The sequence below is a fragment of the Anabrus simplex genome, chromosome 12 (genome assembly GCF_040414725.1).
Source record: "Anabrus simplex isolate iqAnaSimp1 chromosome 12, ASM4041472v1, whole genome shotgun sequence".
Lineage (NCBI taxonomy): Eukaryota > Metazoa > Arthropoda > Insecta > Orthoptera > Tettigoniidae > Anabrus > Anabrus simplex.
This window is the reverse complement of record NC_090276.1, coordinates 13,033,278-13,052,577: the sequence shown is the minus strand read 5'-3', so window position 1 is coordinate 13,052,577 and position 19,300 is coordinate 13,033,278. Positions and strand designations below refer to the sequence as shown.

The following is a 19,300-nucleotide window of genomic DNA, read 5'->3' as shown; positions in this document are numbered from 1 at the left end:
AGCCATACAAACAGGATTACAAAATGGTGTTTGTTGTCTCCTGTAAAATTCACTTTCAGTAATATAGGATTTTCATTTACAGTGATGTGTTCCTTCTCATGTACAGGGTCTGTCTTATAAACCCAGAATGAGTGCACGGTGTTTGTACTCTGAGCTACAGCACTGCCTCGGCCCAGCGTACGTCGCGCACGGCCGCCTTGCTATAAGCGTGTATACAATCTTAGTACAAAATCTTACCTTATAAAAGATGCTGGAAGTGTCATCCTTCGTGATGAGGGACTTCATCAACACATTAGGATTTTCTGCACACCAATAGCGAGAGTTATGACTGTTCAGACGACCATTAAGATGAAACCAGGCCTCATCCGAAAAGAACACAAGCTGTGGGTCGAATAAACGATCATTCAGTGATGCAAGATACCACTCACAATATCTCACTCTTGTGGCAGGATCAGCAGGTTTTAAATCTGTACGGTTTGATGTGTAACAGCTTTGCAGTTCAGTGCGCAGAAGAAACCGAAACCCCTAATTTTTGTGCTAATTTTGTGAGTGATTTATTCGGCGACCATTCAAGATTCTCACCAATGTCATCTAGCTTTTCCTCTGTTCAAACAATTTGTGTGTGCACATGCATTTTATTGAGCACTGAGCCAGTAGTTTCAAATTTATTTTCAATTACGTGAATCTGTGCTCGTGAAGGTGGCATTTCACCAGGAACAAATGCATCGCATCCCCATCGAGCCGACTCGTACTTGAAATGACTTTTACATATGAAAATACAGTGTTTTATTAACTGTCTCACCATGTTAACAGCTGAGATTCAGTTTGGCTATTGATCCTAGTTCGAAAACATGCACGCTCCGTACAGGGTCAGGAACTATGCGCGCGCCTCCCGTAAAGCTGCTTAAGTCTTGGAGAGTAAAAACGCTGCTGAATGGTCTGGGTTTATGTGAAAGACCCTGTTTATCGTGTTTAATCACTTGTTTGATCTTTCCCACTACATATTGACCTGTTGATATCCTTCCCTCCTTCTGTGTGTGTCTTATGTAATTAGTCTTTTATCAGCTATCGTCGTCATTATTATTATCATCATCCATTTCCCTCATCCAGCATTCGCTGGGTTGTGATATTTATGGCACCTTTCTGTCTTCCTCTCTCCAACCATCATTGTTCCTCCTTAACTGTGTTCCAGTTCAGGTTTCTTCAAATTATACTCTTCTTGATTGTTTTTGGCCACTTCAGCCTGGGTCTCCCTCTTGATCTCCCTCCCATCTGGGTCTCTTATCATCTGTTTCAGTGTCCTTCCCTCTTCCATCCTCTTAACATGTCCAAGCTATCTTAAGTTTATCCCTCTCCATTCTGTCGAAAAGCATTTCCACTGAGATTTCCTTCGTGACGTCCTGAAAGAAGAATCATCAGAACTTGCATGAATAAAAAATACCTGGTCAAAGGAGTCTGGGGAATCTTTCCTAATGAAACTGTCTATCGAGAGATGAAGAAGAAAAGAATCTTGTGTTGTTTTCCCATCTTGCAAATGCCAGGAAATTGGCTTTTACAATAACTAGTCACGAGAAATCTTGGAAAGAAGACAGGAGGACAATGGATCCGCAAAATTCAGGAAGATCTCGAAGCGGTTGGACTTGAAAAAGCAGATGCACAAAACAAAAATAAAATTAACACCCTTCTCAAGACTTACAAATTTTCAATGGAAATAACACACAGAATGGCTATAGCTATTTCAAACAAATTGAGAAAATTACGATCAGAAGGAATGATCAGGTGGTCCAATGCGGCCAGTAATAATAATATACCACAGAACCTCGGTTAACTGATCATCGGATTATCATCATCGGATTATCCAACGGTCTTCCCATATTTTTTTGTCAATAATCCCAGCCATAATATCCATATGCCTGCTAGAATATCATAATGCATTGCATACCTCATCAAGATAAGGTATAAAGCGTCCAAGAAGAGACCCTTTGCCAGGTTACAGTTGCCGTTTACAACACGTGGTATTCTCGTCTGTTGAGAGCTGCTTACACCAAACTTTACCGATCATTAATGAAAATTTAAGAAACTCAATTGCTGAGTTGCATCTCTTCAACTATGGTCAGGATTGCTTCTGCTCTTACTTTGGGCATAAACATTTTTTGTGACACAATTTCTTCAAAACAAGTTAATTAAAAGAAAATGCAAAGTGTTGAAAAGATTGAAATCAAAGCTGAAAATTGAAAAATTTGAAAATGCTTGATTAGTGACTATAGTAGCAAGGAAGAGCAGATCATATTTGATCCCATATTCCTCTCTGAACTACTCTTGAATAAGCAGAAACTCCCATGAAGTTTATGGAGCAAGAAGGACATTATTTTACTCCAGAGAATTGGAATGGACATCAAAAAAATAATTGCTGATAGTTTTAAGTTCAGGAGGAAAGGGCAGACTTCTTAAAAGAGTATAAAAATAGAGCAAGAAAAGGTCAAACGGTCTTTTCCAATTATCCGTTCTTCCTCTGCCCTTGATTGTGATGGATAATTGAAGTACCTTCCTTATGAAAGCAACTTCTAGAAAAGGAGTTTAATTCTTGGTGTTCTTTGCCTTGGAAAGGAAAGGGGATTATTCTTAATACAGAGTACACCACAGGCAATAAGTGGCTCGCAAAACCTGACGGCATCGTCGCCATAAGACCTATCTGTGTCGGTGCGACGTAAAACAACTAGCAAAAAAAAAAACCTGATGGCCCGACAAGCAGCAAATGGAAGGGCGCTATTAAGATTATCACCAACATTTTCCTGGGCAGGTCTCAGAATGGAACACACTGCCAGCACACATACTGGGAGCCTGTCGTTACTGAGAACTACTGAAAACTGCTACGAAACACCTAATAATAATAATAATAATAATAATAATAATAATAATAATAATAATAATAATAATCGTATGGCCTCGTCTACCGTGTGCAGGCATTTCAATTTGACACCATCTGGCTGTCTGCTCATCAATTTTGATGTTCCGTCTTACTCTACTCCTACTAGATGGCAGACAGAGTAAACCGGATCTCTCTTGGGCGTCTGTGGCTGAGATTTTAATGAATTTTGTTGGGTAAACACCTGATGTGTCACCAGAAATCTTTTACATGCCGACATTGTACGACATCGTACGACATGGTGTGTCGAATGGACTTTTTCCCGTCAGACTACCTCTGCCGGGTTTGAACCTGATATCTTGGCATCCGGATGCCGACACTCTACCACTGATCCACAGGGGCAGCTTATGAAACAACTGTCACCACAGGAGATGATCAGCAGTAGCATCAGCCCTGCATGGAAGAAACTTCCAGGTGGTAGAAGAGGTTCATGGCTTGGCAGAGAACCGGTCTTCTATTATTGCAAGAAATTAATTTTTATTATTATGTCGGTATCGTCCACCTTAACAAGTGTTATGGTACTTTTAGGAGAATTCCACCCATTGTAAAGGTATCATAACTGGTCTTCTATGCGGATTAACATGATCGTTATCCAGGAGAGCTCAACTTACTGTTTCATTATTGATCCTACCATTAGAATGGAAACAAACAAACACGAGGTCGTAGATTTAAATGTGCCACGTACAATTCAACCATGTCTACTATACAGATTCTATTGAAGTAATAGGTTTGATGATTGGTGATAGGTAATATCCGTGATATTTGTCTATTTTTTGCAGGGAAAAATTACTGAGACACACTCAATTAATGAAGTGTGTCTATACGCTCTACAAGGTTTACTAAGTATCCTTTGCAGCCATGTGAATAACCAGTGAGAAATTCATAACCATTGGTGCCTACGTATGGAAAAAAAAAAGTTATTAACTTTCCCTTTCAGAAAATCCACAGAAAATCCAATGATCATAATCAGTAAAATGTATGATGCAGTGTTACCTAGCAATCGTCCAGGCTGTGATGTGACGTATTGATGAATGGCCTGTGCAGCTCTCGAGGTTCTGTCGCTAGGGAACATCGCGACACACATTTTGTTACATGACACTATTTCGTTGCACAAATTTTCGGGTGACCCTCCACCGCTGACATATTTATGTCAAAATACAAAGGACTCAATGTTTTAATATATCAATATAATATAGATTAATCCAAATCAGTTGTGTTTAAAGTTATAATTTTTAATTGTATGTGCTCCATTGATTGTCCCTTTTAAAAACCAGATCATAATTTAATTAATTTTCAAGCTTTGTCAGTTTCGGCAAGTATGGGGAAAAACAGAATAAACAATTTAGATAAAAAGAAACTAGAAATTGTATGTGAAATTGGTTTCAAACAGTACTTCATAAGTATTTAAGGGCTGTATACTATGGCAGAATATTCATATTGTATGCATCTAATGTTATGGGATCAAGGTCTCTGAAGAAAATGTGGGCAATACTTGGGTAGTAGTCTCATTTATCGATTTCAAGTGTATAACTGGTTTCCAATGTCTCTGCTCTATTGATACTTTCTGACCTGGCCTGATATTATTTGTTACAGTGGTGACAACTGTGATCCATGACAATCAGACCGGTCGCTGGTTGACTCCGTTCAAGGCCATGTGGCATCCTCGGAGAGACGACGTGTTTGTCATCGGGGCCATGGATCCAAACAGAGCGGTGAGTACTAGAGCAGATATAGTAATAATAATTTTGTGTGGCTATTTCTAGTGTGGTGCAGCCTTTGCGAGGCGGAGAATTTACCATTTTAGATTAGTCTCCAACCCGGCCGGGAATCAAACCTGGTGCTCTCTGAACTGAAAGCTACTATGCTGACCATTCCTCCAAGGATCCGGATACTGGAGCGGATCAGCGTTAAATACTACATCCTTACATTTACGTTTTGGTGCAGTGTTTACTTTTGCTGAGCTTGTATGTGTATAAGATATAGTATCGTGCTTCGAATTTCCACAGAAATGTTCGAAGAAGTTCGATATTACACTTCATGTCACATGTTTTGAAAGTGAACTGATATTATTTTGACTTTGTTGGGGTGTAATATCTTTCCCACCATCGTTTAACCATCATGGCATTTTGAAGTATACATTCATCTCTTGTTGACTGCATGATCAGCTGAAAAACCTGTGAATGAATCACATCAAGGATGACAGGAATAAGTAAACACCACCACAGAAGATGCCTTGGATCAGTTTAAATGGAAACAGGTATACAGACAAGCTTACTCTGCCACCGTGCAGGAATAATGCTAGAAAGAAGATGATTTTCAAGAACTAGGAGGGTGATGGGGGAAGCCGTGCTCCAAGATGAGATTGATGACCCTGTATTCCTGTCTTTCCACATAGGATGGGATTTGTAACTCAAATCCTCATGTTATTATTTCCTCATAAATGATGATTTCGGAGAGGAATGTTTCGATGATGAAGATGGAGAATATGTGGAGACGATATTGAACTTCAAACACATGTCAGGCAAAGTGGTAGTGATGAATCTGATGAGGAATTGTCGCCATCTCCTAAGGTACGTTTTACCCAGATGTTGTGGATAAATTTTGAATTTAAATTACTCTGTAACATACTATTGTTTTAAAATGTAAAGTCAGTTTCGATTTAAAAGTCTGAATTTTGGTAATGGGTCCGACATTGTACTTCGAATTACGAATTATCCGTATTTCGAATTAAACAATTTAAATAACGTACAAAACCGTATCTCATGTTTTCGGGAACGAGAGCTTCTTCGAATTAGGCGGCATTTTGAGTTAACCGATTTTGAATTATCGAGGTTCTACTGTGTATCTACCTCTCACTTCACGTGCTTGCTTCAGAGCAAGTTGCAATATCATCTTCCCTCTTGAAAAGCTATTCATTTTGCATACGTTCACATACCGAAGTCACGCATAACTTTTAACTTTTTGTGGCTTACAATACTTCACTGTTGTTTTCACGCTAATTTGCATGTGATAATGCAGGTCTTATATTCCCGTAACACAGGAAACTATAATAATGTTCACAATAAAAAGCACACTTCATTATCGTACTCCAATAATGTAGGCAAAAGACTCTTTCTTCCCGCAGAGAAATTACATAGAAGGAAAAAAGCCGGATGTCCCACATGCGACCTTGCAGCACTAAAAAGTTTCCTGCAAAAGGCGGATGTCCTGTCCTAAAAGCACTCTGGACTACCAACTGTATACCACACTAAATCCACAGGGAATGGCAACAGGACAACCGCCTTTAATCCATAGATGTGGTCGATTTTACTGAACACAAAAATGGCCGTTACACAGAGAATCACAAAAAGTGAACATATGCCGTTTGTCTCACGGGTACGGATATACAGTATATATCTGCTGGGCTGAGTGGCTCAGACAGTTGAGGTACTGGCCTTCTGACCCCAACTTGGCAGGTTTGATCCTGGCTTAGAACGGTGGTATTTGAAGGTGCTCAAATACGCCAACCTCGTGTCGGTAGATTTACTGGCACGTAAAAGAACTCTTGCGGGACTAAATTCCGATACCTTGGAGTCTGCAGAAGCCATAAAAGTAGTTAGTGGAACGTAAAGCAAATAACATTATTATTATTATTATTATTATTATTATTATTATTATTATTATTATTATTATTATTAAAAATTCTCTGTAGAAGTGCTTCTTCCTTTAAAATAACCTGGCTCAGAAGGCTCATCTGGTCATCAACGCATGGCAGTGAAAAGTTTAAAAGCATTTACTGTGCAGTTGCATAAATGTAGCGAGATGTAGGTGGTAAAATTGCAGCGCTCGACTAGTTTGGTGTATGAATTACTGCTGACTTGACCCGGTTATGTTTTGTGCAGTCTCTCATGAACATGCTATATTCTACGAGTGATCATAGGATATAAACTTCATTGTTTTGATCCGTATTGAATTGTGATCACAATAATAAATATTAAATTAATGTCGTATGGTCCACATTTTTCAGTACTATATTATGCAATATTATTGAATTACCTACATTACTAAACTAGGGACTACTTTCGGCCTTCGCTGGCTATCTTCAGCCTTGATGTAATATATCTAATAACTAAACAAATGTATAAACACACAATTGACATAAAAACTAATGTACAACACACAATTAACATTAAAATTATCATTAAAATTAAAATAATGTATGTGTAAAATCAAAAAAATAAATTAGGCTCTAAATTCTTAGCATCTGGAGTATACTCATCTCCAGACTCTTTCTTGTATTAATATTCATAGAATTGTTAGTTCCATCACTGCTAATCATTACAGTTTCAACTGCAAAACAGGAACTGGTAAATGTTGATTCTGTAGTCAGATCATCAGTCACCAAATCTACTTGAGTGGTGTTAGCAGTATGCAAGCCACTTGATACCACTGTAAATAACCACCAGCCGACGCAGAACTGCTAGATGGTGTTTCCACATCGACCAACGTATATAAAATGAAATGTTCCCATAGTGCTTGTTAAAATCATGCTGAAATACTGTTGGACATTGTCAGGACGGCACATGAAGATATGGTTAAAACTGACACATTCTTAATTTGTGGCTGGTATAAATTCGCAATTCATTGCGGTGTCCTTGAAGTTAACCTGAATAATTGATGGATAAAATTAATGAACAGAAGGGATGGGGGGGGAGAGAGAGAGAGAGAGCATGTTAGTCAAATGGCATAGGTTAATGTTAATTGTGTGTTGTACGTTAATTTATGTCAGTTGTGTGTTTATACATTTGTTTACTTATTAGATGTATTACATTAAGGCTGAAGATGGCCAGCCAAGGCCGAAACTAGTCCCTAGTTTAGTAACGTAATTCAACAATATTGCATAATATAGTATTGAAAAAGGTGGACCATACGACATTAATTTAATATTTATTATTGTTCTATGAGTGAGTTTTGCATGTGTTCTCTGATATTGTAACTCTTTGTTATTAAATCCACATGTATACAAGTAATACTGCATCGTGTAAACTCGTGGTAGTCAATTACACCAAGATTCACAGAAATAGGCCAGCAGGCCATCAAATTTTCATTGTCTGAGTGCGAGGTTTTGTTTTGGTGGATACTGAAAAACAGGCTTCAAGCAGTCAATCAACAAGGGTCACAAAACGTTTTGCGGCCCGGAAACTGTTAAGTTTCTGCAAGTAGAAGGGGATGTTCGTATGGGGAGTAGCACATCTTGAAAATTATCTCTTTACATTTCATAAAAACTTTTATGCATGGATAATGTGATTATTATATGTGTGATTGTGATATTTGTGTCTGCCCTTTCCTTCACGATTGCTTCACTCTTATGTATTGCAGATCGACGTGTATGGGGTCCACGGTCTCCTCCTACGCAAGATAAGGGACCCTCTACTCACCACTATCCTCTCCGTCGTCCAGTTTCATCCTAGCCTCGACATCATTGCTGGAGCCAACAGCTCTGGCAGGGTCCACGTCTTCATGCCCCCTGAGTAATATTCCCCTATCTTTGTTTTTACTCTGTGATCTTGACGTGAGTGAGAGAAATTTGGGAAAGTTTTTATACGTTCTGTATAGTTAGGTAATAATTTTACATGTGATAAAGTGCTGTGTGAAACTGTTCTTCCTCACAATGTTTACATATCTTTTTATGTTTATAGTGTCTGATGTTTGTGTATCTGTCGTGCATCACATAAATATTTTATCTTATCCGGTACCTGACTGTTTTGGCATTAAGGAACCGTAGGTAGAGTTGTTGAAGAACATAATTAGTTTCTGTCCAGAAAAGGCCTTTTTATACTTTTATTATGAACTATAACTTTAGTCCTGTTCCTCAAAACGAACTAAATTCAAATAGGCAGTCAGAGGCAGAATGCATCAACATAATTTTGATATATAAGTAATAATAATAATAACGTAAATGTTTCCACCTTTTCAATACAATATATTCACAAAATTACAAAATATATTGTATTGAAAAGGTGGAAACATTTACGTTATTATTATTATTACTTATATATTATTCTCAGTTCAATACGGACCAAAAATATGAAATTCATAACCATCAATACATAATTTTGAGTTAATGAAATAAGAAGGAAAGTGACATGCATTGTGAAGTAGGAAGTAAAGAGCTTTTTTTTTTCCCTAGTTGTCGATCATGATTATCCACTGTTGACGAGATGTCTACTCAATTGGTGTGTACAGATCTGGTTAACAGTGACACTCCACTGGTGTAAATCATCAGTGGGTGCATGGTAAAGAGCTTCCACTGCATTGTGTCACAGTCGGTAATTGCACATCTGGCTGTGTTTAATTCTGGAAGCTACACCATTTTTTTTTAAATTTAAGCCAGTAGCAGTGGCTATTGATGCTGATGGTATGGGATGTAGTCACGTGACTATATTTCCTTATAGTCTACACCAGGGCCTCTCAGGGTGCATCCACCAGTGCATTGCGCGGTGCTCGGTGCAAAAGGCGACTTTGTTTGGTTGACCAGAGTGCTGACGCCCACTCTACGATTTGGAGCAACAGTGCTGTCTCTCTCTCTCCCCATGTCTGTCTCGCTCGCTCCGCCTGTCTCCCTCTTCTTCACTTGCTCCGTAGCGCTCCAAATCCGATCTGAGTTGAGCCAAGCTTAACCGAATCGCCCCGAGGCGACGCGCTGGTCCGAGCCAAGTGGGACCGATGCACTGTGCACAGGACCTCTGCGCCTCAGTTTGCACGCTTGAGATTGTGGGCGTTTGAGAGGCCCTGGTCTGTACTATCTGCGTCTGATGAGAAGTCGTGTAGGTACGGCACAAGTAACAGATACTGCGCTCTTAGCTACAATAATAAATAATAATAATCGTACGGCCTCAGCTACCATGTGCAGACATTTCAATTTGACGCCATCTTGCTGTCTGCTCGTCAGTTTCGACGTTCCGTTTTACTCCAGGCCCACTAGATGGCAGACCGAGTAAACCGAAACTCTCTTGGGCGTCTGTGGCTGAGATTTAATGAATTTTGTCGGGTAAACACCAAATGTGTTACCAGAGATCTTTTACATGCCGACATCGTACGATGTAAGAGCCCTTCAAAAATCCAACTACCTTTGCCGGGTTTGAACCCGCCATCTGGGGATCAGGCGGCAGATACACTACCAATGATCTACAGAGGGAGCTTCATTATAGACTGATACTTGTCTCCGGGCTGAGTGGCTCAAGACGGTTGAGGTGCTGGCCTTCTGACCCCAACTTGGCAGGTTCGATCCTGGCTCAGTTCGGTGTTATTTGAAGGTGCTCAGATATGTCAGCCTCATGTCGATACATTTAATGGTCTGTAAAAGAACTCCTGCAGGATAAATTTCAGCACTTTGGTGCCTCCGAAAACCGTAAAAGTAGTTACTGGGACATAAAGCAAATACCATTATTATTGATACTTTTCATCGTTCATTTGATCCAAGGCTCGTTCGATTGTTGAAAGCAGATACAGTGAAAACTATATCTACTGTTTCTAAAGATCAGGGGAGAATATTAAAAGATGTGAAAAACACGAGAGAACAAATATGAAAAGCTTTTCAGCTGCGGGTTATAAAATAACAACTGTGCACTGAAAGGTGTAAAAAAGATCAAACAAGTATGATAACATTTGCACGAGGACCCTTAAAAATATTACAGTATTATTGCAGGTCACACACACTCTTTCTAAAACAGACAGTAGTAGAAGATTTTTTATTTCAGACCAGAAGGTTACATTATTTTTTGGTCACACTCCAACCTCGACCATGTGCATCTGAGACTTTGGCTGCCATTTTGAATTGATGAAACTTCGATTTGAAACTCAAAGGTGTGAGTTTTAACATTCGTGCTACCTCTGCGTGTTTAAAGATGCAGGTGCACTCCACTTTCTGATAGATTTTAATCTTGTCTTCATTAGTACGGTATTCACGACTTTTTCCGTATCCATAACTAGGCTATCAGGCGACAAATATGCGAAATACAAGCACAAACAGGTTCACTCTGTTATTCACAAATCTCACTGCTAACCGGCAAGCAAAACTGAACGTTCCTGAGGCTAACGGCCTGCTCCCCAGAATAGCAACTTATCTTGTGAAGTTCAGGAAATCAGGGTCTTTTCCCGTTATCACGCAACTGTGGCGAGGGCTCTTTCTTACCCAAGTTGGAAATCACGCCCCTTTCACAAGGGATGACAAATAACATTTCTAGGGTTAAAAAAAATTGTGATGGTACTAAGCGTCAATGGCGAAAATTTGTGATGCGATAAGCGATGTATTTTTGCATAGATTTAATACGATGAGAATCAGGAGTTCAAATTTACGACGTGCTAAACGGGAACACATGTTAATAAGGAACACACTAATGGGGTTTCACTGTATAATGAGTGGCTCAAAGCAATTTCTCATAATAACTTTGTCCGAAACAGCAATTCTCCTTATGCGTTAATTCTTCTTCATCATCATCATCATCATCATCTTGAACCAGCTCCAGTTTCCCGGTTGTGGTGAATAAGTGCTTCTGTCCATAGTTTCCAATGTAGTTAGCTGATATTTCTGTTGGTTTGGATGCAGGCTTCTAGACTGTCTGTGGTAACTGATACAAAAAAAAGTTTCTTAGAGTACTAATTTGGATCTTAATGGAACTTGGTCATCCCAAAGAAGTTTTCTCACAAGATGATAAAACTTTGTTGTGATTTGGTTTTCTTGAACTGTGTTTGCAAATATTCAAACTTGTCATATTATTGTGTGCCTTTTTGTACTTCAGGCGGAAAAAAGAGCAAAGGAACACTGTCATTTCACGTATTTCTTGTCGACCAGGACAAAACTAAAGTGTCTCAAAGCGTATTTTTCACAATAACTCTGCTTCTTCTGTTGTCTGTAGCCTTCAATTCCTTTCTAGAGAAATTAGCCTATTGTAGTATGGTCAAACAAAATATTACATTCTTTTGGGTCTCATTGTGAACGTTTGACAATAATCTGAGCTGTACTGCCGTAACAACAAATTTGTAATTAAAAACTAGGAGACTAAAAAGATGATCCTGTACCACCAGTGTTCCCTAACTGTTCCAGTTATAAGACGACTAGTACAAGAGTTCCCAAAGAAAAATTACTAAAACCGCACTACCCTTGCCAAAAAAAAAAAAAAAAAAAAAAAAAAAAAAAAAAAAATGCAAAACAAAAGAGTTGAGGTTGCTTATGATTTTCAAAATCCTGATGCAAGATGTTCAACTTCCAATAATGAGGATACAGGCAATTTTTAATCTGAAATTTATATATACATCGACCCAAACTAATGCCTCAAATATTCTCAAATTTCTTTTATTGACTTATCCTTTACATGGAGTCAGATTTGCCACATGAAAGCCGCATGTGAAACTGTTACTGTGGAGTGAATAGCTTACCAAAATACTTTCCTCAGTGAATTTTTTTGTAAAGCTCTAGAACGAAATACGAATGAAATGTAATTTGTACCTCTATACCGTATTTAAATTTATACAGGTTGACATATTTCTGTTATCCGCACACCGTTTTCTTCAAGAAGCTCCGCTGAATATTTCAGTAGAAAAAGTTAGAATTTTGTTGTTTGATCACATCCACTTCCTGACTGCAGCTTTCCAAGAACTTAAAAACTGTAATTGAGCAAGGATCTCTGGTTGGTGAGGCACAGTTTAAAATTATCCAGTTGACCAGAGATTTTGCCAGTCTTGTTTTCAGACACTGGCAATTTCATAGGGGTTAGCCCAGAAGGTATGATGAAGAAACATTCCTCACCTCTAGGTTGGGACTACCCTAAGCAGTAGTTTAATGGATGTTGTTAAGATACAGTCATATCCCCTGTAATTAGCCTATTGTAGTATAGTCAGACAAAATATTGCATTCTTTTGAGTCTCATTATGAATGTGTGACAATCTGAGGTATACTGCCGTAACAGCAAATTTTTTAAATGATCGCCGCATCTTTCTTAGCCCGCTCACCTCAGTCACTTCCGCCTGCTGGGTAATGCAGCATTTCAGTGTTCTGCGTCACTGAGAGGTTAAAATCGTATAAGGCAGGCAGTTTCAGCACTACCTTGGTAAGTAACAGATTTTTTAAAAATACGAGGTTCGAGTCATAAGTCATGGCAACTATTTTTTTTTCTTTCTTGTGAATAGGAGACAACACGGAAAATCTAAGATATGCATTTGGAAATATAGGGCATGTACTTATGCGTAGTGTCTGAAGACAAATTCTGACTTCAGGAGATTCTCATAGGAAAGTGACAGAACACAGGCCATTGGTAAACATTGTTTTATTATGGTATAGACAGCAAATACACAAGACTACGTACAAAGGACATGTCTCCACTGGTTACAGACCTTCGAAATAATCACCCAAGTTTCCACTGTGTGTTGCCAGCGGTGGGGCGGGCACTGAATACCATTTGCTGCATGTGTATCTCTAACGTGTGGCATCTCTCTCCGAAATGCTGTTATGATGTCCTCTTTGTTAGCAAACCGTTGTCCACGTAAGGGCTTCTGGACTTTGCTTCCCACAACTCTGCATGGCATTGGCGTGCATTTCTGCCACGGAGAACTGCTATTTTAATATACGATCGTTTCTCCTGCTTGTTGACTTCCATTTTGTGACGCTCTCACTCTCACACTGAACTTGGGGGCATGCTTAGACTCGCACTGTTGTTTACATACACCATCTAGTCTCATCATACGTAAGTACATACCGTACGTTTCCAAATGGATATCTTAAATTTTCCTTGTTGTCTCCTGTTTGGGATAAAAAAAATTAGTTCCCATGACTTATGACTAGAGCCCGGATTTCCATGCACTATCAAATCTCAAAAAATGCATGCATTCATGGCAAAACATGCACAATAAACTGGAAAATATGCACCATCAAAATTCAGTTCCTTTTAAAACATTGTACAGAAACTACCGTAATTTCTCCAAATTGTCTTGATTTAAGCCCATCCGTTTATCTGTCAGCACATTCTTAAGCACAGAAAATGATCTTTTTACATCACAGGAAGTCATAGATGCATACTTCAAAAGGAGGTCAAATTGTACATCTTTTGCATTTTCACCACAATACGTCTTCTATAAGCTTGACAAATTCAAAATCAGGATTTGAACTAATTGATTTGTTGTAGAGGCGCGCGGCTGTGAGCTTGCATCCGGGAGATAGTAGGTTCGAATCCCACTATCGGCAGCCCTGAAGATGGTTTCCCATTTTCACACCAGGCAAATGCTGGGGCTGTACCTTAATTAAGGCCATGGCCGCTTCCTTCCAACTCCTAGGCCTTTGCCATCCCATCGTCGCCATAAGACCTATCTGTGTCGGGGCGACGTAAAGCCCCTAGCAAAAAAAAAAAAATTGATTTGTTCAACTTATCTCTAGCTGCGGCAGCTACTTCTCCATGCGATGATTGCAGACACATTTGAACGTCCTCAATAACTGGTAACAATTGCCTGCTGCGATAACAAAGATGTGTGACGAGCGAGAGTTCCAGGTAGGACATTCCAGGATAACAACGGGAGAGGATTCAATAAAAACCAGAGTTTGTAAGCTGCTATCCCAGTAACGCGGCGCCACACAAGTGCGATACAAGTTTTCTTTTGTTCGTCTAACAGACGAAAAATGAGCCGTCAATGATTAATGCACAATTTACGGTTCAGTTTATAGCAATTTACAACTGTAAAACTGGGACACGTTATTCCTAAGAATTAGATATCGACGTGGGGACTTCCGAAATACGTCATTATTTACTCAAGCAACAGATAATAAAGTGTTTGGTTAATTGGATTATAGGACTAGTACCGTATGTAGGCTACTAACTTTGATTGTTACATAGGATGCCAAGAATACATTCTCTCCGTCTCTCAGTAATAGACATACTATAGCCTATAACGTGGAAAAATTGTCCCATATTCTGCACACTAACATTAAGAAATGGCGCTATCACGCATGTTAACAATTTATATGCGTCAAAGTCAGAATAAAAGGCATATTATGCAATATTAAACGTCCAAATATTCGTTATTAAATCCAAAGTCTTCCAAATATGCATTATGCATGAATTTTCTCCTAAAATGGCCAAAACATGCAAACATGCACGGAAAAAAGACGGTTATTTGGAATTGTTAAGTCGTAGAATGAATATTTGCAAAGTTTGAAAAGTGTAGCTAGCTTATTGAAAAACATGCATTTGCATGGAAATCCGGGCTCTACTTATGACTCTCTCTACCACTGTAGTTTAAATACTACTGTATGTACTGAATGGTAGCATCAACGGCACTGATCTCTGCCGACACACGGCAACAGATATTACGGTTGCCAATAGGACATACACCATGGGCCGATGATCTTCAATGTTAGGCCCCGTACAACAACAAGCATCAGGACATACACCACATGGCTGGTTTTTAAGTTAAATTGGGAAGAGCCCACTCCTTTTCAGTACTAGAAATATTGTATTATCTTTTTAACTATTCTGAATTATAAGAACATGTTTCGTCCCTTGTCTGGGGCATTTTCAGCTTACAGAAAATACAAAAGTGTACCAAAATACATGGCAAATAGTTAACAAGTAAACACGCTTTTTTTTTTTTTTTAACATTGCATATTTATAACACTGTGAGCCTCCGTGGCTCAGACGGCAGCGCGTCGGCCTCTCACCGCTGGATACCGTGGTTCAAATCCCGGTCACTCCATGTGAGATTTGTGCTGGACAAAGCGGAGGCAGGACAGGTTTTTCTCCGGGTACTCCGGTTTTTCCTGTCATCTTTCATTCCAGCTACACTCTCCATTATCATTTCATAGCATTTATCAGTCATTAATAATCACCTTGGGAGTGGCGACCCCATTGTAATACTAGCCTATATATGCTTCATTCATTACATTTCTGACCCGGTCTAAGATTGAAAAACAGGTTGTAGGTTTTTCATTTATAACACTATAGTCTTCATTTTCAAATATACACTTCATGTATATTGTGTCATGTGATGATGATATTCTAGGTCATAAAAGATAATATGTTGACATTTAAAATTACATGAGTGGATATCTCTCCTTATAAGCTAATTCATTTGGACTTCGATTTTGTGAGGTGATAATTATTCTGGTTAGCCCAGCAAGGGAAACTTCTCTCAATACAGTTTTATTGCAGTACAAATGTAAAAGTTCAGGAGAATAGGTATGAGGTTATCCACATTTCAATACGTTCCAAGTAAAATGACAAAGAAATTTTGAAAGCATTTTACAATTTAAGGGACCAGTTTCAACCCAACCTGGGGTCATCCTCAGCCTTATAATTCTAGACATCGGCAAGTTATACAGTGTATTTACAATCATTAAAATCCGTTAGAGTATTCACTATCACAAGACTACAGTGACTCTATATGGTACAGTGTGACCAACGAGTGCTTCATTCTGATTGGCTCCACCATGTTTTAGCCAAATGTCCCGTCAGCTGATATAAACGTATGTATTCAGCACAGGGTAAGATCACTCTATGCAATTTCAGCAAAGTACATGCTACCTTTTTTAACCTTAATACACCGAAAATATGTTCTTATTGAACACAGAAGATTATTTAGTATTATTAGTTAAGAAATCTCTGTGAATTTACGCATTTCTGAGGTCTGAGTTTTGAAGAAAATTACGGCAGGCTGTTATGCTTATGGTTGCAGAAGCAGATCAGGAAAGGTTTTTAAAATGAAATTAGGCAATTGCTTGTTTTCAGCACTTTATAAGACGCTCCCAACAACGAGTAGAGTTGTTTCATGCATTATAATGGTTACAGTAATAACAAAATGGGTTATTAATTTTATCGAGGCCAAGACAGTAAATGTCAGATTTCTCCGTTAATATTCACGTATCGAAAACCTGTACATAAAGAAAGTTGTTTAGAATATCATTTCCGACATTTTACGTTTTGTGTGATGTTACCATGTAAGGAAAATAACAGAGATTTTCACGATTATATTATTTTTCACAAATTTTCAAGTATCCCCGAAAATATCTGTTTTATCTGAAACCTGTACTTAACAACACTTACAGGAAAGGCCACTCCCGATCATTCACTGCAAGTCTCATTCATTTTCACCGTATGAGGTATTATGATTTATATTGTGCCCTATAATGCCTTCGTCAACGTCTCGAATTCAAACTTTTATGGCTATTCATCTATTAAAGAACGTGGTTATAGGTGCCACCTTAGCATCAAGCTGAGTTTTCCCATACATTATAATGATAACAATAATAGTCTGACTCCGTGGTTGAATGTTTAGCGTACTGCCCTTCTGTTCAGAGTGTCCCGGGTTCGATTCCCGGTCGGGTGGGGTACTTTAATAGCTCGGGCTTGGTGACTGGGTGTTTGCGTTTGTCCCAACACTCTCCTCTTCATACTCAGACAGCATATCACACTACCAATCACCACAGAAACACGCAATAGTGATTACATCCCTCCATATTGTCCCCTTCTCCGGGGTTGCTCAGTCGGCGGAGCGAGAGTTACAAAAGGGTGGACTGTTCGCAGGGCCGATTTGCTATTACGGGACCGACCTTCAGAAAATTTCTATTTACAGGGCCATTGGTGACTGGATAGGAGACATAATGTGAAATAAAAATAAGAACAAAATAACCACTTCATTTATTAAAATATAAAAACAAAACTCAGTCTGGACAAAGAACCAAAAGGAAAAAAAAAAATTGTTTTAACATCTCTTCAACATAATTCAACTGCTTGATCTTCTCATTTACAAATAACTATAAGTCCTTGACATGCTTTGTCGCTTCATGGGATTCAGTAATATCTCCAATGAACTCCAACCGAAGCAATTATCTGTAACATTGATTGATCGTGCAATTAGTGATACCGTCGTACTAACATCAACGAAACAATGCCACATTGAACATGAAAATAACTATTTCTCATTACTGTTTTAATCTTCACAAATTCTCATTAAATAATTTTTACTTTAACACATCTGCGACAAATTTTCTATTTAAATTATATTGGCATACTTGGAGAAAATTCTGTTGAGAAATTACTCTGACATTTCTGGAAAATCCTTCCTAACTCATTTTTTCCACACCACTGAGAATTTCTTTACAACTTATTCTCGAGGAATTCTATTCAAATTATTTTTGTGAAATATTTTACAATTTGAGAAATTTTATACAATTTTGAGAGATTTCTTTGAAAAATTCTTTGGCGCATTTCTCCCCTCTCGCAACTTCGCTCGATTGTATTCCTTTATAAATTATATCAACAATTTCTGTCTGACTAGTATTCTATGGATGGATAGAGCATCACGTAACACCACGCGTAATCAACAACAACAACATCGTCGACCAATAAATCACATAAAATAAAAAAAGAATAAGCATTCCTGGAAAGACATGAATAATATTCACGAATAACTCAATCACACCAACTGTTTATAGGCAGATTTATCATACAGCTGAACTTGTCATATGTTACTTTTATCATCATTTATTATTATATTCTCCTCTTAAATTTTATTGAAGACCCTTATAGCATGAATCGATCATAATCAGAATTCACTAAGACTGTTGTTACAAGACGACATAGGATGACTTAAGTTAATCTCGAAGAAATAATTATCACCACCATCATCAGAAGGATGCGTCTGTGAGCCCCAGGAAAGGCTAATAATAAGCAAGTCGTACGTTATACAATATTGGTTGTTGAGCGAAGGAATGAACTATTATTAGTCCCTAAATATTATCAAATCACTATAAATTACTATCATCATTATAATTCACCATAATCACTATGACTGACATGCACCCTAGTGGTCCCATATCGTCAGTTTTCGTCATAAAATCTACCATCATAACGCCGTACATTTTTATTCTCAACAACCATTCAAATACCCGACTTTCATTATTATTATAAGGAATTATTTTTATTCCTCCTATTATGGCTCCTAGAAACGTCTTCTCGATGAGCTGCTCCTAGTACACATCAATGCCCATCCCTTCTGATATCAATTATATCACATAAACTAATAGTTCATTAAGACTTCGATTTACTGGTGTTTACTCTGATATTTAATTTTATCCTCCTCGTCGTGATTATTATAACCATGTTTTAATATTATTATTATTCTTATTTTTAGGTCTTAATCTCTCATAATTCCTGTTGAGGATCGTAATTGTACATGACCTCATGTAACTCATTGACAACTGGGATTACTTATCTTCGAATCAAAAACACAAACATTGTTCTAAGGAAATGCAAAGATTGAAAATGTAGAAACCATAAATTAAAGAATACATGAATACTCCACCATCACCATTTAAATACAACATTTCCAAAAGAAACTACACTACTCTAA

At 38.2% G+C, this 19,300-nt stretch overlaps 1 protein-coding gene across 1 annotated transcript in view; it reads left to right on the top strand.

Annotated features, from left to right (window-relative positions):
- LOC136884056 (WD repeat-containing protein 76) overlaps window positions 1-8,622 on the top strand; it is a 75,579-nt gene extending 66,957 nt beyond the window's left edge. The window contains exons 11-12 of the mRNA XM_067156080.2: window positions 4,520-4,638; window positions 8,285-8,622. Coding sequence (XP_067012181.2) covers window positions 4,520-4,638; window positions 8,285-8,440 — 275 coding nt within the window. The 3' untranslated portion in view covers window positions 8,441-8,622. The remainder of the gene's footprint in view (window positions 1-4,519; window positions 4,639-8,284) is intronic.
- The last annotated feature ends 10,678 nt before the right edge of the window (window positions 8,623-19,300 follow it).